Raw genomic sequence first — 22,863 nt, 5'->3', positions numbered from 1 at the left:
GTGATTTCCGAAGTCGGCGGGGAGGGCAACTAAATTTTGTCATAAAAGACAAAATTTAGTTGTCATTGGAGTCGGGAGGAAAAGTATCACCGCGAACTCTAACGGCGACGGAATCACAGTGATTTTGTTAAACCGCGTTAGTTGCCATTTTACTTTGCGACGACTTTACCAGCGCCAAGTCGATCTCTACTTGGAGAGCCTTTTACCAATTTCTCGGAGGTCTTTATAAGGCGATAAAAGTCTCGAAGATTTCTGCAAATGCGTTCTTCGATGACATAATCGCCGTGGAACGTCCAGAACTGCGTCGGAACTTTTAAAACTCGCGAACCCGACGTGTTCGCGGGCCACCGAAAAATCCGCTGCACCACACACATTTTGCCACGAGATGAAAGAAGCGGAAAAATGTTTGTAATACTTCGTCAAAACTGTTCCAAGGTCCGTCCTAAGCGTTCCCAAAATGTTTCAAAATATGAATAGATTCCAGGGAATTGAAGAGCTTAAAAAACTCAAGTTTCGGCCTATTTTATGACGAAAAATCGCACGAACAATCGCGAAGAATTCGTTCTCCTTTTCTGCATTTCGGGCCGCCCTGCACAGTGAATTTTTTCAAAGATTTCACTCCACCATTCGCTGGAGCATCTCTCGACTAGGCGCAGCAGTGGCGAGGAGTGCACCGCAGCAAAGAAAAAGGTCGTAACTGTGATATTTGAGCGAGTAAAACCGTGTGAACAAGGCCTTTAAGTCCGTCAAAAGGCGCGATAGCCCGAGGCTGTAATCGCATCTCTTTTCCTCCGCGTTCGCTCTGCAGATTTCTGCTCTCGAGTTCAAACACAGACGCGAAGCGAGATGTGCAACGCAAAACTCGGAAGAAGTCGGACGTTCCAAGAGCATCGCGGGGAGAGAAACGATGATTCTTTTCGACCCTCTAATTAACCTTATTCGTTTATACCTCGGGCATTCTCTTCATTTTTTTACGCCCAAAGTACACAAACACGCGTTTTTGGAAGAAAAAGAAGCGTTTCTACCGACTTTTTACTCGCCCTGGTTCATAGACGCGACTCTGTCTTCAGTTCGAACTTCACTGAAATTTTCCATGCTTTTTGCTCTGAGCTTCCATTTTCGATTTTTTTTAACTCGAAAAATTCAGTCGTCAACAAGTAAATTTCTCTTCGCTAGCTCAGAGACGGTTTTTCGTGTAAATTGATTTTTCGTATCCTTGACAAACGAAGACTGCTTGAGCAATTTAAAAAATAATAATGTCGCTTTCGTGAAGAATCCACTAACAAAAGTATTCCCGTGCACTGAAAATTGTGGATTTCATGCAAAGATTAGTTAATCGATGCGAGCTTTCGCTCAAGGATATCCGATATTGACGACTTAAAACCTGCTATTTATTGCTGTGCACCACTCTCACATTAAAAATAATGAAACTTAATAACGATAATGCGCGAGAACGAGAGTGAGGAAAAAACTGAAAATATATCTTACGTTGAATGAAATCAATGACGTTTTATCGATCTGTTTCGGAGTGGTTTCCAGTTACAAAAGCTTTCAAGATACTCATCTACCTTCGTAAATATCGTTGGAATACGGCGCTTTTCATTCGCAGCGAAATTCATCGTCGTCCCTGATCTGTTCGTCCAACAGTCGGCTCTTTTATTCATAATTATTAAAAATTCGATCTCATTTCGTGGGGATAAAAGCGACGATTCAAGCTCGAATTTCCCCTCATTAGAAAATCAGTGGAACCTCCGAAAAGACGGAAGTTCGTTATAGGAACGATATTCGAGCTCGTTATTGTTTCCTCAAGTTTTTTTCGGAACAATCGATCGGGCGATTGCACATTGAACGACTCATGCAGCCTCGCTCGAGCTAAGAGAGATGTGAAATTTAGATCGGGCAATCTTGCACCTCGCTCGCTCTAGAATACACACACACGAGATCAAAGCTGGCTCTGGTTTTCCACGTCTGGCCAATCAGTCCGGTGCTCCGTCTCTGTCGACTTAGTAAATGCTCGTCTTGTACGACGAGCCAACCGACCGACTAAAAAAACGTCTCAAACCTTCGTGTACTGTTTCTTTATCTGACTGCCGTGAGTATATCAATGACTGGCGCACAGAAGGGCGTCGGAGGCACGGCGGGTCGGCTGGAAGCTCGAGCTGAGCGCGCCCTTTTTTCGCCGGCGATCGCGCTTCGTATACCTATACGTTCAGGTGCTCCTGTGAGAGCAAATGTATTCAAAATGTACGGCAAAAATTGGACAGAGTCGTTAACACATTTCTACCGGTGGCCTACACCGCCGCGAACGCGGGCTGGGAGAGAGTTTTAAATTTCATTATGGAAAGTGCATTGATTTTTAGAATATTCATATTCATGCGGGACTCATTGGAATCTCCATTTTCTCGTTTTACAGTGTTCCAGACTGGTTTCTAGCGCCATTTCTGTGCTTGCGGAGCCTCGGGAAAATTTCTGGACGAGCAGAAGACAATTGGAGCTTGAAACTTGCTTTTTATTCAAAAAATTCGATAGTTCGTTGCGGACTGCGGGATACTCGAGATTTTCTTAAAACTGGAAGGCCCCAGCGATTTTGGAAAAACGTCACAACCACGCCCAGGAAGCCTCCGCTCGTGAGCGGGCGTTTGGTTTTGATAAATCTAATGAGCAGTCCGTAATCCGGACCTGGCGAGTCGATAGCGAATAAATAAGCGCGGTCCGGGTTCCGTGCGCAAACAATTATCGGGAAGCGACGTCCCCCGCTAATTTGTGATGTCAACGCTCGAGTGATAATTCTTTTTTCAAGAGGTGTGAATAAAATAAATCGAAAATCAGATGGAAATGCGTTCGATACGAAACATCCTTTTCTTTCTCATGCATCAACATTTTCCACTCGATATTCGTGCTGTTTTCATTCAGAAAATCTGCGATTTCATCGTCAAATTGTCTCAAAAATCATTTTTTCATCGAAATTTTGAGCCTCGAAGATCGAAACGTTCTCGGGGATTCCGGTGAATGGAAATTCGTTTTTTTTTTTAATCCAGTAAATATTTGTACGATCGAATATCCCCGGGAGAGCCAGAAAAGATCGACGACGATGAATTCTCGCGAGTTGGATGTGACTGGAGCACGAATTGAAGTAAGCGTGTAAAAGTACGTTGGCGAATATGCGCGGTGCAATAGCTAACGCAACTGGTTCTCGGTCATTTTCATAAAGACTGTCGAAGAGTTGCGTATGCGAGTGAGAGCGAGAGAGAGAGAAAGAAAAAGAAGAAAATCTGGCCGCGTATATTCTCCGTTGGAGTGAAACAGCCGTAACACGTTGTGCTGGGCTATTAAACTGACTCGAAACGACGAAACAACGCGGTTTCTTAGCGCCCGAGTGCTTCGTGAAACTACGAATTATCCGGACTAAGCGCGTATTACTTATATTTTCATTACGATTTGTCGATTATCGGGATTTACGATTGAGCGAAGCAGCCTTCGAGAGATTTATCTCCTATTTATTTTCATTTTATTTCACGTTTTTTTATTGCTCTAATAGACATTTATATGTGCACTTGGACAGAGAACTCGCTGTCATTATTTTATTTGCAATGTGTTTCGATCGCTAATCGAAGCCACGATAATGACAGAGGCGACTGAGATAATCGCGGGGATCGATAATTCGATCGATCCCACAAGCTTTTTGCAGTTGCATCGATACTTCATAAATCATCGGAAAAGTAATTGGATCGATAAAAAATGAGGGAGGAGATTGAAAATTCCGTTGGAACGAAAATTCTAAGGAGTCATTTAATCTCGCTTGGAATTTTATTTCGTTCCAGAGTCACTTCCAAAAGAGTCTCCTGAGTCACGAAGCTAATTCACGATTACGAACGAATTTTCGAAAACTCTTGAGACTCCTGGAAAGTTTCGGGCAATTACGCCCCATTTTTGCATCGCGCTCACAATAGCGAAGCGCGGAATGCACTTTGTACCCGTGCGACAAAGATTTACATTGCGTAAGGTTTAATAATAACGGAGGAACGGTCACAATGAGAAATATTAATCATTGGCTCCAGAACAATTGAATTCAACGACGGAGTACGAAACAAAAACACTCGTAGGAGCGCTGTGTAGCAAGATAATAACGTTGTTGCATAAGAATATGGAGCGAGCCCACTTGGGAGCTGCGATCCAATTAAAAAGCAGCGATAGAAAGTGCGCGGAGACTCGATAAATTGCTGTCGACTCGCGTCGTTGATTGGTCGATCGAAAATTTTCGTTTGCCGTCAGCTAGAAAGAGACGAAAAAGTGTGAAACGATCCTACCGACTTTCCTCAATATCTCAATATTCTAAAGTTCAAAACGTCCTCTCGCCACGGTCGAAAAGTCATTTCAATAACACCAGTTGTTGGCACCTTGAAAAACGGGACGATGAAATATTCTTCTGGCAAAAAAATGCCTGACGAAAAATGAAAGTTGATAAAAATGAATAAAAAGGCTAATGAAAAGGTAAGAAATATCGGTTCGCTCGAAAGCGCCTTAATTGCTCGTTTCTGCGTCGAAAATTCCTCACAATTGATCCTCGAAGAATGAATATTTTTTGTAAAAAATATATCCGCGCCGTTGGAAGTTTTTGTCGCGCACCTTCTCAACAGCGCAAAGTATCGTCTGCCCGGATTTTCATTTGCTTAACTAATGTTATCTCTCCCACGGTGGCGACACACGCTTCTTCGTTATCGCTATAAACGCGAGGGCAGAACCTCGACGGAGCTTTCGCTTCGAGTGGGGAAAAGCAGTCTCCATAGAAAAAGGCTTTCCCGGCACTGGCGAAGCAGGAAGTTCGTTGGACAACAAAATTTCTAGTTCGCATGAACCCCGGAACGTCGCTTCGCGCGTCGCAGTGGAAAAATATTTTAGCCAACTAATCGAACTTTCGAGCCGACCGAATTTTCCTCCAACCAACGAATTTCGTTTTGCTCCCACGATTCGTCGACTCCAACAGAAATTCCGTCGAATACGACGCTTCCGTTTTGAAATTGATCTCACTCGACCAGGCAATTCCACCACTCGCCCTTAACGTACAGTGAATCTCGTCAGTGCTCAAAACAACGACGATAATTGAGCCACAATTTTCAAAGCACTTTGACCAACGACCCAGTTTCCGGCGGGAGAATCAGCCGCTTCCAGCTCTAAAGCTCGTAACCCGCTCGTCGCAGGGTTAGAAGCGGTGTTTCGAAAACAACGAGAAGCTGGTTGTTGGTGCAAGTTCACTTGGGAGTCCAATATCAAGAAGGTTGACCAGGCGCACCGGGTTAAGAAAGAAAGAGGAGCAAATAGGAGGTGATAATGAGAAGTAAGAAGACTGACCTCTTGCCGTTCCGTCTCCGTCTTTTGGTGGCATAAACGGTGCCGAGTTGACTCATAGCGATGGAGTTATTGGGTCCGTTAGCGTTGGTCGGTGGGGCTGGGGCTGAGGTCGGTGTCATAGCGAGGGGATGGTGTTCGCCGATGCCGATGGGGTGAGTTTGTTGGCCGGTGGGAAGTTGGTGAGAGTTATTGATGGGGCTTATCGAGGCTGCAACAGGGTTGTTAGTCGCAGGATGAGATTGAGACAAAGAGTGAGAAGGTGGAGGAAGAGGAGGCGGCTGCGTCGGTTGTGGATAACCGCATGCCGCAGCAGCGACGCTAACGTAATCCGTCGGCGTGAGGGATACCGTAGGTGGCGGCGGCCCACAGATGCCAACCACCCCCGGACCACCCCCACCGACAACACCCCCGACCACCCCCAGCCCCGAAGCGCTCCTGTCCAGCGCGTACACTTTGCAGACCGCCGTGACAGCCCTCTCAGCGTGACCCGTTGGTGCGTTCTAACTCGCTACATTATTCCTCGGCATTGTCGAGCGAAAGGCCACACCGACCGACTGACAAGGACGAGAGTCCGAGGGCGCCAATGCTTCGGAGAGGTCTCAACGGTTTCCCGGGGACCGGGGGAGCTTCTTCGGGGAGTCTCGATGGGTTCTGCTCGCAAATGCAAAAGCCCTCGGGGGGAGATTTCTGCGGATGAGCTCCCGCGGTCGTGCGTCACTGTCACTCGAGGATCACCCCCGGATCGTCTCACCGAGCACTTTGTTACTCGAGTCTAACCAGAGCGCAATAAAAACTGGAGTGTGTCTTTATAATGCACGGTCAGACATCGATTCGAGCGCTGTCACTTAGCGCCTCGCGTGGAGACCTCAACGCGAAGTTTAATACACTGGCCAATGAAATATTCACGCGCACTTCGAGTCTCACTCGCGCTCCATCGTACGGCACACGGATATACTCGGAGTCAATTCACTGTCACTCAAATTCACTGTTAAAAACCAACGATCCGGAGCTAACGAGCCACCCGGAGGAGGGAGTCACTTCGTTTCGCAGATTATCCGAGGCTATTCCGAGCCCGTGAATTCACTATATTCGTTCCCACGATATTCCGCTTGAGGATTGTGCGCGCGTGTTTTCACCGCGCAAGAGTGTCGCGCGCCGTTGACATCGCGCTCATCCGAGGAGCCACGAAAACAGCGAAAGTGCACTTTCTCGAGCGAACCGAGGGCAAAGTACCCACGAAAAGTTATTCCGATCGATCCAGTTTTAAATCCACTCGCAGCTCGCCGCGAATCGCGGCAAAGTCGAAAACAACACTCGGCAGAGCCCCGGCAAAGATCGGTTCGTCCGATGCTTCGCGACGATTTAAACGATAATCATTGACGAGGGGGACAAACTCCCGCTCAATTATTCCAAGTTTAGTACCACTTTTCCAAGCGTATCGTCCAGGCGCAAAAGGAGCGAGCGGCGTTGCGGCGGGCGCCAAGTGTCGTCACGTGTCCGCGAAAACTGGCAGGCCAGGATCTTCCCACTCCGGCTGGGACTCGACTCGCTCGGCTCGGACTCCCACTCCTCCGACTTCCCCTATTCCCTCCGGGTGTTGGATCCGCCACAACCACCACCCCTCGCTGCCACCTCTACGCGCACTACCACCACCGCGAGCCCCGCACTCTTTCAGTGGCGAATGCTCCACGGCAACCGCGCGCGTATGCATGCACGCCGAGGACTCGCTCGTTGGCTAGAGAGAGTCGGAGATCGCCGCTTTCTCGCTCACACCGCCTCTGCGTCCTCTGTGCCGAGACGCGTCTTCCCCGTCGCCGAGCCTCGGAGAGTCCACCTCTTCCTTGTCCACTCCGGAGCCCCGACGAGCTTCTCCCTGCGCCGGCCCTCTTTCTCGGGCTGCAGCCACCAGGATCTTCCGACGCGACGATAATCGCCTCCCACCACTTTAAACCTTCCTTCTCGACGATCAAGCTCGTACTCTCGTCCCGAGTGGATCAAACGCGGCTCACCGGGCGCGTGCTTCAGCCCAGGCAAGGACAACTTCAAACGAGGAGCTCGAAAGACGAGCTTCGTTCCGATCAATTCGACGCAGTCACTGACTCTCTCCTCAGGCGGGATTTCCTGCAGCTTTCCTGGCCGGGAATCGAGCCGCTTCGAGACTGGGCACTCCGCGTTGGACCGGGATGAGCGACGGTGTGCTCGCAGCGTCGATTTCATTCTGGGAACGCCAGCGGGGTTGAGAGGATCGAAGAACCTGGTCAGGGCTCGAGGGCTCCTGGCGTCCTGGTGGATTCATTTCCGACGCAGCGTCAAAACGTCTCCTGGACGGGGGGTTCGATCGTGCTCAGGATGGCTGATTTCCAGGGTACGTTTCCACGCGGATCAGCAATCGCCTGGCATCCTGGCACGGGCTTGTTCACGCTGCGGATGCGAAGCGGGTGGAAAATAACTTTCTCAAAAGCAGCGCATGTTCGAGGGCGCGCGAGGAAGCGTCGCTCAGACCAGGCAGCCGAAAGGCTCTCAAGGCTCTCGCTGTGTTCTCGCCTCCGGAGTGTGCTCGCCTCTAATGCTGACATCTGCCGCGGCAGCGTTTCCCCCAGATATCGACCACCGCGCCCCACCCGCGCTACGCGCGTTTTCCCCACCACGCTCGCCAGGGCCCGCCCTCGGTGACGCCGCGGCCACCAATCGCAGGGCCAGCATGGCGCCACCGGCGCGAACGCGAGAAAGAGCGAGAGGCTTTATCCCTGCTGATAGCGATCGACGCAGCTTGCCACACGGAGCAGGCGATTCTACGAGCGGGAATATTCGACGGTGGGAGTCGATCTGCCCACTCCTACCCTCGAGATATTTCTTCATCAAACCGCCCGCTCCACTCGCAATCTTTATCAACGATTCTGCCCGATCATCTTCGCCTTCACCGCGGAAGGTCATTTCTCTCCTCGCACTTACCGCGGCAATCCGACCTTCTTCGGGACGTTTAATGAGAGAAAAACCTTCGACTCCACCCCAGCAGGTACTCCTGTGCAGCTTCCAACCGAGGACTTCGCAATTGAGGAAAGTCCGGCGAAGGAATCCACCGAGTTCCGAGCAGCCAGCAAACGCCCAGGTCCAAATACCGAAATAAAATTCGAGCTTCCAGTCCCCGAACGAGCCCTTCTTCCCCGGAGTTCAAATCCTCCGAAGCTTGCACTCATAACCAGAGAAATGCGACGTCAGCATCTCGATCACGGCTCCCCTCGACGACGAGGGTTCAAAGGTCGTGCACAGGCGAGCGAAGAATGTTGGATCCCGAGGATACTCGCGAGCTCCTTCATACCCACGACACCCAATCGCAGGATCCTTGAACTCGATCGTTTTAACAAGAATTTCTTGTCTTCCGATGCAAATAGCTGAACTCGGCTTCGTCTGCTGCAGCGTCTCGATTCTTTTCGATCAATGTGGCAATCGGCCTTCCATGGACACGTTTGCATCAGGGATTCGTGCGGTTCCACGGAGCCTGAGGATGCCCGCACACCGATCGCCACTTACCACCGAGTCGTCACGTTTTCTCTTATCTCTAAGCTATTATATAGTCGCGCTTCGTGAGCCTTATCGGATCGCTCGTGTCTTCCGATATCCGCTACACGAACGAGAAACGCTTCGCTAACCGTCCACGTGATTCCCAATACATGGGCAGGCACCTCGATTCTCATCGCTGTTTTGAAGTCATTTCTCATTGTAATTACGCCACGATACATCCGGAAAATGGATCCGAAGGAGTTGGAGAGTTCAAAAATCATCGTTGGCGCGGAGGGCGCGGGCTCTCGTACGAGCCTTCATCTCGACGCAGGGAATTCGGAGATGCTCTGGACAGTGCGCTCGAATTTACTGGGCCGAGAGAAAATTATTTCGAATCGTTTTACTCCCTCGGGGAAGCGAATTGACAAGAGAATCTGAAGTTTCTGGAATCCTGGAGTTTTTCGAAGCTTGGAAGAAGCTCGAGGTTCAAATCTTTGGATGTTTATTGAAGGTCTGAAGAATTTGGCGCTGAGAAAGGAATTGGGGAAATTCTGAGCACTTTTTAGGGAGATTTTATTGAATTTTTGTGAGCACGAAAGATTTTTTGATATGTTTGTCAATGGAGAGGACTCTGGGGAAACTTTTACGACGGAGCGAGCAGACTGGAACGTTGGTAAACGAAAACAAGTTTAGAAAATCGTAGTTTTTCGATGTTTCGGTAAACACTTAATCCGAGAAAAAAAGAAGTCCGTCGTTCAATGGGTTTTGATAAAATTTAATAGTTTTCTTGTGTTCAAGGCGTTAAACGGTATTGCGTTTCTCAGATCTCTTTTTATAATCGTGTTTTAGACACAAATTGGCTCAACCGAATTCGCATTCGTGTTTAAAAGTCATTTTATGCATGCACCGCTAGCCCGAGATCGGCGTCAAGTCCAGAGTGTGATGCGACCGCTACCGGGCACCGCGAGTTGCATTCTGTACGCACGCGAGCCATTCTCCGCTCTTTTTTCGCTCTTCCTTCGTCCTCCCTTCGGCCACTCCAATCCCGTATCGCTCTTTTTCGCTCTCTCGAATTCGCGCTCCTCCACTCGACCAGTCTCGCACTGGCCAAGGCAAATTAGTTTACGAAAACTGTCGTGACCTTCTCTCTTAACGAACCTGGACCTCGCTCGCGCACGCGGAGCAGCAGCGGATTGTCCTTTTTCTGCTGCTCTTACGTTTCCAGCCCGCCGAGGGGGGCCGAGCTACTTTTTAGTACTTTTAGCGCGCTTTTGCCAGGGAACTGAGACAATTTTGGTGAAACTCGTCGAAAAACCTTCGCTGGAGTTGTTTTGCAGGCGACGAGCTTCTTCCGGAGCGTTTGGAGCTGAATTTCAGGAGGCAGAGCGTCCGAAAAACTTAGAATGGAGGAAAAGCGTGCGGAAAATCGAAGCCACGCTCGTTTCGCTTCGTGCACCAACGCGGCTGGCATTCGTTGACAACATTGATCGTTGGAGCAATACCGGATATTACGGAAAACCGGCGGCCACTTTCCACATCCGTGAATATCAATATTTTATATTCTCCGCGAGCGGAGCCTCGCGGCTTCGATATTTTCCACTGGGAATATCGATCCTCTGAAGCTCCGGCTCCGTTCGCGCTTTTCATCGCTATAATAAAAGTGAAAAAGTGTATTTTTATGGATAAACATGCGGATGGCTGTTACGACGAGGCCGCTAATCGATGTTTACAAAGACGCGGTGCGCGTTATCGAGCGTCCCAGTTGAGAAACTCATCGCCGCACTGCTCCCGCAGCGGTTCAGCTTCCGCTGCGAGCCTGATATTTTCGAGCGACATGAAAATCGCGTTCGAGAGCACACGAATCCCAACTCAGCGAAATCCTTTAGGACTGAAAACCTCCGAAATTCTTGGCGATCCAATGATGCCAGATAAAAAGAGGATTATCTCGGCTGAGAAGACGGGTTCGCAGTGAACACGCCCGCTTTTGCCATCTATCGGCTCGAGCATGAACCGCGCTGCTGACTCGCCGGCCACCAGGCAAGGCTGGAATTACCTACAGCTATCTGGAAGAGGTAACGACGGTTCGATATCAGACTCCGTTCAACTTACCTTCGTTCAAATTCAGTTTGATCCCGACTGCTCCGGGTCAGAATGTAAATAACCGGAAGGATTTTCGTCGCGGGGATTTGGAGTCGCGTCCCTTCCATCCCGACCCTTCGCAACGTCTCTTGCGAATTTCGAGCTTCGCGGAACCCATTCAGCCGAACGGATCCTGCGACTCCGCGACAGGAGAACTGTCCCCGTTCCAGACAGCGGAGAAGGACGGAGACGCTCTTCGTGCGCGCACGAGTGCGAGGTCGAACGCGAGATACTTTGGATGTAGCTTAGCGAGTGAAAAAACTCGAGTTCTAATTAGTTAGATCATTGTTTTGAAATGTGCGCTACGCTGGGCAGGTACAACAGGGCAATCAGGAGCGCAACAACTGGTGCTGCAATTGTCAGATGCAACGAGACGATAGCGCGGAGAAGTTAAGTGTGCGGGCGTCCGCAGGACGTATCTGCAGTTACATATAAATGTGTGCTCGTATATTTATGTATTTATGAATACGTGTATAAATATATCCGTGTGTGCATATATAGAGAGATCTCGACGAGCTCGCTTCGGCACCGCTTATAATTGCGTGCTACGAATAATTACTCGATATACGAAGTGGACGTTCGCAGGGGTAGCCAACTGTACGCTATTCCTCAACTATAGACACGAATTATTTTCAAGCACGTTACATTCATTTATTTATACATAATGGCTCGTGTACACGGCGCTGTGTGCACGAGGAAATGCATCGCCGTGTGTGTGAGAGAGAGAAAAAAAAGAGAGAAAGAAAATAACTGCGAATATTTACTAAATAAATTTCCCGTACGAGCCCCGATACTGGGCTGGATTCGAACGAGCCACCAATTACAATAACTTTATGCATGGAGAAACAATTATAAATAATTGCTATGGAAACTCGAAAATTAAAGACTTTTAACGCGCTGAGATTTCATTGGAGGAATATGTTTCTGTTGCAATAATCATTTCCGTTTTGTTTTTCATTCTCTGCGTTGTCGTAACGAGGAATTTTAATATATCGAAGCGGCGGAGGCTACGGTAGAATTCATCGGCGTCAGCGTCGACGACGATCGGTATTTCAACGCGAAGAAACGCACATTCGTCGTCGTCGAGTTATTAAATAAACGACGGTTGTTCCCGAGCTCAAGATTTAATGCGCTTTTTCCCATGGAGTCGCGGGGACGATTACGCGAAATAATTGGCATTCGACAACTCGATGCCTCTATTTAAAAATATTTACATGCGATTGGCCTGCAGAAAAAACGGCTCTGAGAGGCTCGTCGAAACGCCTCGATGTTTTCTTACGTCTCTGTCGCTATCGCAGACACTTTCAACGAGAACAATGACGACGTGCATTATTCAAGGAATAACTTGCTATCAACGTGTCCTGCCTTCGTATGAGCTGATCGATGCTGCGCGCGGAATCGATCGAATAATTCTGCTGATTGCGTGTAATTGGAAGGACGTAGGATCTCGGATGTTTTTTTTATGACTACCACGGGCGGCCACCATCGCGTTGCTCGGTATTTATTGTAATGAAAGAAAAAATGAGGGAATCGTCCCTGCCGCTGTCGGTGGTGTCCCCGGAACTACGTTGCCTGCATTCGCCTACACACTAATGCAATGTTTCTGTCTCATTTTTTCATTCATTCCTCGTCATTATTCCGGCATTCGTACGAGTTTCCGATACTGTTATTGTTCACTGGAATCATCTACTTTCGTAATTGAAATATCAATTATTCATTTCCTGGGCAAGAGAACTGAATGCGATTATGAATATCACGGTAATTAAAACGGTACGCGATCGCAGGCTCCGCGAGCGATCCGGGAACGCGATTTTTGCATTGTGCGAAACCACTCGATTGTCCGGAGCTTCGTCGTATTTTTTTCATTGCTCAGCGTTTCGAGCCACTTTTATCCTCGAATCCGTCGAACTTGCCTCGTCTTTCAATCGATCAATTCACTCAGGAATGTCCAAACGAAAAATAATGGAAACGTAAACGCCGCGAAGACTGGAAATGAGCTTCCGATCGACGGAAACCCACTCGAGTCACGCAAGACAAATGGTCCATTCGATCCCATTCAGCCCCACCAAGCCACGTGGCCTTTTCTCTTCCGCGATGCACGATGAAAACTCGACGATCGACCGCAACATATTGTGACTCCGATGCTCCGGCAGGTCTCCCATTGTTCCTCTCGATACGACCATCCAGCCGCCCCTACAATAATCTCCTGGTCACGGGATGTTGAACCCCGCAGAGACCCTTCGAATCAACCCTCTTTTCGTACGAAATTGAACCTCCTTTTCCGAATGAAAAGCCAAACACGACAGCGATGGTTTTACGGCTTACTTCTTCAGCGATCCACTTCAAAGTCAGTGCGAACGATTCAGCGGGAGGATGATGATTTTCTGACTGGATTTTTACTCTTTTCTGGACTCTCGTTCATCTCAATCGTCGTGGCTCCTGAGTCGGAGGATTGCCATCAAATTTACCTGGATCGTGGCAAGATTTTTATGATCCAAGCCCCATCGGAGCCTGGTTTTGGCCACGCACTGAATTAGTATATTACGCCACAAGGGCAGAAAGTTTTTAATTATTGCACTGCGCGTCATAATGCCCGAAGCGAAGCCGAGGGCATTTGACTATTTTTCCCTCTTTCTTTACAGCCGGTCGAAAGCACCCGACCTTTCGCTTCGCTCGTGCAGCTGGTCGGGAGCAGCCATCAAATACACGAGATTAGCAAAGATAATTTACATGAATTGTCTCTATTTCTAGAATAATTTCTATGAACTTGTCTCTATCAAAAAAATAATGACGTCAAAACTTCTCGTGAGTCATGACGCACGGGCAGTTTTGACGGTGCACAAATCTTAGACTTCCAGCTTTGAAATCGGTGCCGGAAATACGTACTTTCGACCGAGGTGTAAAGAAAAAGAAAATTTTGTTCATGGACCAAAATCCATTTGTTTGGACCAAAAAGAGTGAACTCGACTACAAGTTTTATTGAAATGGCAAATAACACGACTCTACAAAAAGAAATTTTCTTTACACCTCGGTCGAAAGTACGCAGTTTTGCACCAATTTTAGTATCTAAAGTACAACATTTCTGCACTGTCAAAACTGCACGCGCGTCATTTGTCTCAGCGGGAGCAAACAATTTTGTCTGCATTCCGAAAGGTTTGACATAGTTTTATTGACGTGATTTTTTTGACGTTTGACGTTTAAATCGATATTGCCTACACAGTTTTTGAGAAAGACCTTGACCTTCCAGATTAAATCGATGCGACGACAAAAAATAATGTAATCGAATTGATGAAAAGTCCGAAACAATGGTCTATTTTCAGGTGCATAGGAAAGCAAATTTTCATATAAAGTATCAAGTATAGTAGCGGGAAATATTCATAGAGAAATTGTTAACTGCATGTAGCGAAAAATGAAAGTGCGTGGAATAAATTTAACAAAAGCAGTGACACATTACGAAAGTACACACTCTTCTTTAAACGCATTGTCTGATCGTCCGGTTAGCGCATATATTTAGCATTAGCCTATTCGTCCGGATTATATATTTTGCTGCTGAGAACTTTTGTCGTGTGTACTTTCGTAATCCGTAGTCCGGACCATCCGGACTTGTATAGCAGTTTAGCGCTGTTTTGATAACATAACCTTATTCATACGATTTCCAGACGACTAGACACAGCCTTCTTTAAACTATAATAATTGTATCGTTCGATTATTTATACTTGTTCCGTTATTTATAACCTAAAATTAAAAAATGGCATAAGTTTGACTCATAATTGTTGTTTTTTTACTCTAATTATATTTGCTGTTTTTTGTATTGATGCCTGCCCCCGACCAGCTGGCACTCGCTTCGCTCGTGCCGCAAATGTCTTCTATCGATAGATGAACATTTCGGAAGAAACGTACTTTCGACCGGCTGTAAAGAAAAATAGTATACACCACACGGACAGACGTTTGGAAGCCCTGAACCGCGCGTCATTATGACGCGCAGTGCAGGAATTTCAAACCTTCTGCTCTTGTAGTGTAATATACTATTGTATGTCCTAAAGTTTATTTCATGATTTGCTGGTTAATTGTGCACAAAAACGAAGAAAAAATACCCTTATTTAATACAAAGTTTGCTCTTGTGATGTTTATACTAATAATACTCATTTTCAGGTTTTCATAAGAATTTTCATTAGTTTTAATACACTCAAAAATACATCGCGATAAAAGTTGGGTTCTCCAGATGGTACTCGATAAATGACAATATTATGAACTTCGAACAACGTTATTAAGGCCAATACAACGAAAATATGATGGAACATTTTTCATTTGAGATTTATTAAGAGAAATTAAAGAGACTGAAGATAAAATATGTGCATTTTTAAATCATTTTCCACTTTTTTGTAAGCCAGTTTGCCAGTCCAAATGAATCGAAATAATGTACAATAAATAATTAATATCTCTTCAACGCGTCAACCTACAGAGTTCGATGAGGTCGCAATCGAAAGAAAAAAAATAATAAAAAATATGTCAACGTATAATATTCTCCGAAATGATATAGTTAATTAATTATTGAAGAAACAAATTTTGAAAATTTTCGAAAACAATTGGAAACGCTATCGCTCCGGTAAAGAGTCTCTGGCAGCAACTCGTCATATCTTATAAATGTACTTGTCTCAGAGTCGCTGCCGCGACTCTAGATTATTTTTTATGGTTTTATTGCAAAATAAAAATTTAAATCACTGATTTTAAAAAGTATCAATTCAGTCAACAAGAAACACTTGGAACGATCATTTTCTCGTCAAATTTACCGGAATTTTGGTCGATGAACATTTTTTTCTAGATGCAAAAATTCGACGTCGGTGAACGTTCGCATCGTCGTTGTTTTCATCAGAATTTCGAATTCGAAACGGCCCCGATGTTGACGAAAGTTTCGAAATAAAGAGCTCGCACTTCGAACGAAGATATTCGAGCGAGTTCCATTTTGTCGAGTCTCGAACGACGTCTCGAGTTTCGGTGCATAAGTATAAATAATGAGGAGCGCACGTAAGGAGAGGACAAAATGGGCGGAGAATAGAACTGCACGCCAGTCACTCGATCATCGTTAACTCTTTTTCGTCTCCACGACAATCTCGCGATATTTTATTTCTCTCGACTTTCTTGCCTAATAACGAGGATTATAACGTTATCACGTGTGAAGTTTGCTCGAACAAGAGCGACAAGCTCCGAGTGCGCTATTGGGAAAACGCTCTTTTGTGCTCGCGGTGTTCGCCGAGTGCAACTTTCTTATCGCGTTTTCACAATCTACCACGAATTACGTTTAACAAGAACAAAAAATGGCGGCTTCATTATATTTTACATTCTGGGTGCAAACTTTGTCGTGCGCGCGAACTTTATTCGCATCGGCGATCCCACAGAATTTCCTAAACATCGACAATTCGAGCTCGAATTAAAAGAAAATAGTCAAATAAATTCAGATCCCCCTTCCCAGACCTGAACCGATCGAGTCCATTTTTCATCAACGAAATCGCTCCAAAATCTGCTCCGCCATCGTTTGACATTCCTCGCGTCGTCTCTGCGGAACGAGAAAGCATTTAAAAACACGCGGTTGGCCCCAAAGTCGTGCAAATGCCCGCGCCAATATCTATTCTCGTAAAATGAAATTGAGGAAAAAATAGTAACCGAGACTCAAGAGATAGACTGAAATATCAGTTGTCTGAGGAAAGAAGAGTTTGGACTTCGGTGCCGAGGGTATTGGTTCGCTGCAATAATACGCGGGCGGTTGATTCGAAAAGAGGAAGGTCGAGGGGCGGCCGGGAGGGGGGGGGAGGAGAGAGAGAGAGAGAGAGAGAGAAATATAAGAAATAACAGCAAACGGGCGTTACATTGTTATTATAATTCGAGCACGGATAAATAGGAAGCCGGAGGTAAACGTGATCGGCGCAATTACCGGTCTTGTAATAATTTCGGGGTGAGACGTCGGCATATAATCGGAAAAAGAGAGGATCCCGAGAGCAGGCGAAAGGGAGCAATAAAGAGAGAATAACTCAGGTCGATGGAAAAAAGATGCAGAAGATTATTTCTCGGGTTCTTCAGCAAAGCGGTGTACAAAAATTATCAGAAATTATGAGATGCCGGGAGAGAGAGAGAGAACGGAGGAGAAGAATTGGTAGTCTAGCCCGGGGATGATTGACAGGCGCGTCTGCTGGCCACAGCAGGACGGTCCCTCGCCTCTTGCTCCTTTTTCCCCATTTTTTTCTTCCTCGAACTCCGCGTTTTTTTCTCCGTTCGAACTCTCTTTCCCTCTTTCCTTCGAGTGCGGTATTTCGTCAGGTATTTCGACACGACCGAGCCACGTGACGCGCGGCGACTCGATTGTCCCGGTCGTCCGCCATGCATAATCCTATGATTGTAACGGCCGCTCCGCGTCTGCGGGGTTCGCGACCCCCGAGAACCGACCCCGGCAACTTTGACTTTTCTTTTCAAACCTTTCGATTTACTTTCTCACGAAACGAATGAAACTGAAGGAGAAGGAAGTAGAAAGCGAGAAATTTCGTGCGGTCGGTCGCAATGCTTCGGGAACTCGGTGGATTTGCTCGTCCAATTTTCCTCGTTTCACATATCAACTCGCTTCCGAATCTTCATTCGATTCCAAACCGCGACGATTAATCGCTCGAAAACGCGGCGAAAAAGATGGAAATAAGGTTAAACGAGTTTGCGGAGCGATGCGCTCCGCTCTCGGGGGTTCTCGTGTAGCTACCATAATGGCGGCGCCCGCGTGGCCTTTCGTGCGCCCGGCAATACTCCCGGTACATACAGACGGCGAGCCCGATCCGAGAGGAGCCGCGAACGATCGAGGGCTCATCCGAGTGTTCTTATTGCAGCGAACGCGCGATTGCTGCGGAGTGCAGGAGGTGCCATAATGAGAAAATTGACGCTGGAAATAAGCGCACGATTCTATGCGGGAAAGGAAGGAACACGGCGTCAAGGGCATTCGAAAAATATGAGAGGATCCGGCGCCGCGCGGATGAGTGCGAGAAACGCCGCTCGCCAGCGAATATATTCCGAGCGAATTATTCTTGTTATTTCATGATTATTGTTAATACTCTCATTATTAATACACGGCGAGTGGATTCTAGCGCGGTGCACCGCGGTGACTCCGGATCTCTCACGGCCTTCTTGCGCCGCGCGAGCACGTGCAATTATGGCGTTCGCGTCGATGGCAGCCGAGAGGATCGTTCTCCCCGGAGGAGCGCGTTCGAAAACCGACCGATTTTTTCCTCGAGTAGCGAATCTTGAGAAGCTGCTCATTGGACCGTGATTCTTTCCAGTCCCCGATGATCTCGGATCGAAAAAATCATCGAAACTCGGCGTAAGGTCGGCCCGGGGAGCAGGGAATCGTGAAATTTCACTCGAGGCAGCGGATCTCTTCGCTTTCGCGGAGGTCGCTCGGGCCTTTCTATATCCCGACTACGAAACTCGGAGGCCGATTTGATTTCACGGTTTGAGAGAAAAGTGCCACCGCCCACCGGTCTCGCTCCGTTTTCCTCCGTTCTCTATTGAGCGTCTTCCCCGCGAGGGATTTTCAGCGCAGTGAAATCCGCTCGACCCGGAGAACCGACGCGAGCACTGTTGGGATATTCGGAGCTAAAGAAACCCGATTCCTCGGACCGCTTGTTGTCACGTGGGTTTTGATCACTTCCAAAAAAAGCAAGCGAGGCCGCGATAATTCGTCGGAAATTAGTTTATTGAGAGCGCGCGGCGGCGGTACGATCCCGAGGCAGTTCGGGGGTCCTGGTTTCTTCAAAGCCATCGCGGAGGGCGAGACGCGCGGTAAGAAACGTTTGGCAAATTATTGGAGGCGCCGGAAGGGAGAAGAGGGCTCGATTTCCTGTCTGCCTTCTTAAATACTCCTTAAATGAGGCTACGTATAGAAATATAATGGGGAGTTTATCCGATCGATAGTTGTCCGTGGAGGATGCTAATGTTCGATGAAGCGAGGAAGGAGGAAAAAATGTGAGAGCCTCGCTCTCGCGATAATCTCAACGGTAGTTATTTCCCTGTCAAACCGAGATCACTTCTCCCGACCTCGCTCTCTCCGTCTCGCTAGTCTGCTCCTCGAGGGCTTCCTCTTCCTCGTCCTCAGCGAAATCACGACTCTCTTGCTCGCTGGTCGCATCGAATCTCTTTCATCCGCCGGAAAGATCGTCCCGAGGCGTTTTTCTCTCTCGTCGCAGCGCGACGACTCGTCCCCGCTTTCTATTCACCTTCCTTCTCCTCTCTATTCTGCCGCTTTTATGACGCTACTATTTAACGAGGAGAAGAAAACGAGCTCGAGCGTACGGAGCGCGGGCAAAAGCAACGGAAACAAAACTCCGTCGATCCGGACCTCGACTAGGCTCCAAGAAACGACGGAGGCGCGGGGCTGCTTCGCGACCGGAGCTCGTATAACGCCGGATAACACCCCACCGACTCTCCTCTCGTATCCGCGCAACATCCGAAGAGCAACCCTTCGTTTTATGCCTGCCAATTGGGCTGTTAAACGATTAAACTTCGCCACGGGGACCTCGCTCGCCTCGTCGCACTGGCGCCTGGCCTCTCATTCGCTTCTCCGGAAAAGAGTCATCCGCGAAACCCTCTTCGATCCTAAAGCGAGCCAAAAGCACCGAAAAATTCGCGCTTTCAGATTCGGCACCGATTTTCACGCGGCGTCGCCATCTTGACTTCGATTCTGCGCTTTCGTTCGTTGGTGGGAAACTTCTTGGTCACGATTTAGAATCGAATGACCAACGCTCAAGCGCGATCGATTTCCACCGCCATTTACCGACCTTCGTTTCCTCAAAACGTTGATTTGTGCTCTGTTAAAACTGGAGAATGCGGAGGCCCTCGGAGTCACCAGGGACGAGTTCTTCTGAGTTTTCTCGGCGGCACAAAAGCCGGAGTGACGTAACGATCGGTGAGAAGAAGCCTCGATCGCATCTCGCGAGCAGCCTGTCGTCTCTCGTATTCAGTGCGACGCCATTACGAGTGTGGGAAAAAAGGCTGTTCGCGTATATGACTCGCGTTCCCTCGTAGGCCGAGTCGTTCGGAGATGATGCGAGTCATGTGCACACTCGCGTCCAGTAACGCTGGAATTAAGTTGTGTTATAACGATCGCGGTGCGGCGCGGTCTCCCTTTGATAGCCTAGAAATAGCGTCGCAATGTTTAACGAGTGCTGATGTCACGCGGTGACCCAGTTCTCAAACGATTGACAAATCGTTCTCGCGCGCGTTCGTTGCTGTCCGCAGGAGCGCAAGATACGCAACGAACGAGTCTGCGGAACTTTCGTCACCACGAAAGCTTCGTCAGCGACTCGCGCATTCGAAGCAACGTTGATTTTCCAGTTTTCTAGTATAAATGGACTCCGAGAATGTGCGCGGAATCCAAAGAGCACGAAAGAGTCTCGAGAGGCCGCGATGGAAAATAAAAACAGCACGAAAGCTCGGTTCCCTTCGACTGCGAGAGCGATTCTATTTTTCTTCAATCCCTTATATTCGAGTCCCATCCTTTGCACCAATTAACCGCACATTACGCGAGGGAAAGAAGAAGGCGGCGCGCCTCGTATGTTCTCGAATCCGATCTATCGTGCGGTTTAATGGCGAGAATCCTGAGGTTTTCATATGTTTTAAAAAAAGCTGCAGGGGAGAAAGAATAGAATATGAAAAATGCAGAATCCTCGAAGCTGTTGAATAAAACATCGAGCCGAGAGAGACGGGGGAGCAATTCCGCAGCGCGCATCTTTGCGGTTGCGTTGCATCGGGCTCTTTTTTTTCCGCATTCGTAATATATCTGCGGATGAATATAATAATCTCTCACGACGTGGCGGCGGCGTAACGTGAGCGATGTTGAGGCCGCATCGTCTCACGTGGGCATGTCTGCGTATAGGCAAGAATATGCGGCTGAGCTCTCGTATCACGCCATGGCTCAAGAAATTTTCTGCGTTTCTCCGCCACCATTTTAGTTTCCATCGTTTATCTATTTATTCCGCAAAATGGAGATAGAAAACGGGCCCTCGGGGGATGTAACGAGGCTGGGCCGGTAGCCGAGCGGATTCCCGGCTCCTCGGCGTCGTCTCCGAGAGGGGACGCGACCCGGAGACAGAGAAGGTTAACAATTAGGCTAGAAGCGGGTCCCCGATCGTCCCTTTTCGGCTCCAGGGCCCTTGTCCCAAAATCAAACGATCCTCGACACGCAACCGCGGTCCGAGTCCGAGGAATCGGAAGCTCTGGAAGCTCCCGCGCGTCCTCCCGAAACGAGAGCGATTTTCGGCCGGCGCATCAAGATGGCGGACCCGAGTTCTGCAACGAGCAGAGTCTAAGACTCTCGACGCTACCCTCTCCAACGATTTTCTCTCCCTCGCCTCATCCCGCCCCGGCTGCATGCCTCGAACGCCCTGTGCCTCCGTCGCTTCCACACGCGGATGGGGGTAATTGCGTTGGCAATGCGCTAAGCTCCTCCTCCGTTTGGTAACCGCCGGTAGCGCCTTTGTACACACACGGCTTGTGTGTACGACGACGTGTACGCTTCAATGCACGTTCTCATTTACGGCAGCAGGGAACCTGGAAGCAGAAGGACTCGGGATTCGGGGAGGGAACTGGCCGGGACGGGCCTTTCTCGACGGCGAGGGTACAAAGAGCGCAGGAAAATATACGCGGAAAGAGCGACTCCCGGAGACGGAGATTGCAGCGAGTCCTCGGAGGCCCAATCATTTCGGAGCGAAACCCACGAAGCGGTCCCGAGCAGACGGCGTCCACGAGGTGTGAACGTCTCTTGAACCGTGCCAGCGAGCACCGAAGCCGTTCGAAATTGCTTGAGAATACTCGACGACAACTCCGCGATCGTCGGATCCCAGCGACGCAGAGAGAGCGGACAAAAACAAACTCTCGCGGTGACGGAGGAAGATCCGAGATGAAGGGAGTCCGGAGCGAGTTTGCGCGAACGACTCCGCCACCGAGAGCTGCCAACCGGTGATTATTTGCCTCCGCCTACTGCAACCAGCGACCCGGAGGCTCGGCCTCGAGCACCGGTAATCGCCGGCTACTGCAGCCGAACGCGTTCCACAAAAATGTCGTTTCCTTTTCAACTTTTCTAAGCATCTCGTCTTCGCGGCCCGCTCGGAAGACTGTTCGTTGACGGTTCCTGGCCATAGGAACCGGAGCACGGCGAAATTTCACTCGCCGTAGCTTAAGGTGGATCGGTAAATATTATACGAGATTACGCGATCATATTTTTTGTAGGCAAAAATGAATATGTGCTTTTTATGCAAAAAAGATTCGCAAAAAACGAATCGACCGTTGTATTTCGTGGATATTCAAGAATACATACGGATTTTAGTTTTTTAACCTTACCGTTTAAAATCGGCTGAAATATGAATAAATATCTGATGAGAAATCATTCGGATTGCGCACGACAAATGGATTGGTAACGTTTGGCAACGCTGCGTTCAATGTATGTTCACGCATGTGACGTCAGTTCGACCTTTTGCTCAGATATTTTGTCGTTTATCCTTTGTTTCGCGACGTTTTTTTGTCAGTTCTTACAAACCGACCATTTTTATCCCGGTAAACTTTTTCACCGTTCATTTTTTCATTTTCTTCGTGTCCTATAAAATTTGTAAACAATGCTGAGAGCGTGACACGAAGAGCAGCGGCAGCTGTTGCACGACGCTACTCAAAATGAGCTCTTCAAACGTTTCTTTAGTAACAAAATTGTATTAAAATGTTGGTTCTCTACCGATGATATTTCTAGAATAATAAAATTATTATTTGAAAATAAATTTCGTTTATTGAAATTTTCGAAAAATCTAGTTCGTGCGAAGATCGCGTAGTCGTCGCCCATCTGCCTTAAAACGTTCC

General features: G+C 48.1%; 1 protein-coding gene across 5 annotated transcripts in view; it reads right to left on the bottom strand.

Moving 5' to 3' along the window:
* Positions 1-22,863, bottom strand: part of ss (spineless) — a 179,472-nt gene that overhangs the window by 114,374 nt on the left and 42,235 nt on the right. For 2 of the 5 annotated variants that reach the window (XM_043425684.1, XM_043425689.1), the window contains exon 1: positions 5,350-5,702. The exons of the other annotated variants lie outside the window; for them this stretch is intronic. In XM_043425684.1, coding sequence (XP_043281619.1) covers positions 5,350-5,468 — 119 coding nt within the window. In that variant the 5' untranslated portion in view covers positions 5,469-5,702. Of the gene's footprint in view, positions 1-5,349; positions 5,703-22,863 lie in introns of those variants that run through there. 5 annotated transcript variants of the gene reach the window in all.

This window comes from Venturia canescens, chromosome 8 (genome assembly GCF_019457755.1).
Source record: "Venturia canescens isolate UGA chromosome 8, ASM1945775v1, whole genome shotgun sequence".
In the NCBI taxonomy this organism is placed as follows: Eukaryota; Metazoa; Arthropoda; class Insecta; order Hymenoptera; family Ichneumonidae; genus Venturia; species Venturia canescens.
This window is presented reverse-complemented; position numbering and strand designations above follow the sequence as displayed.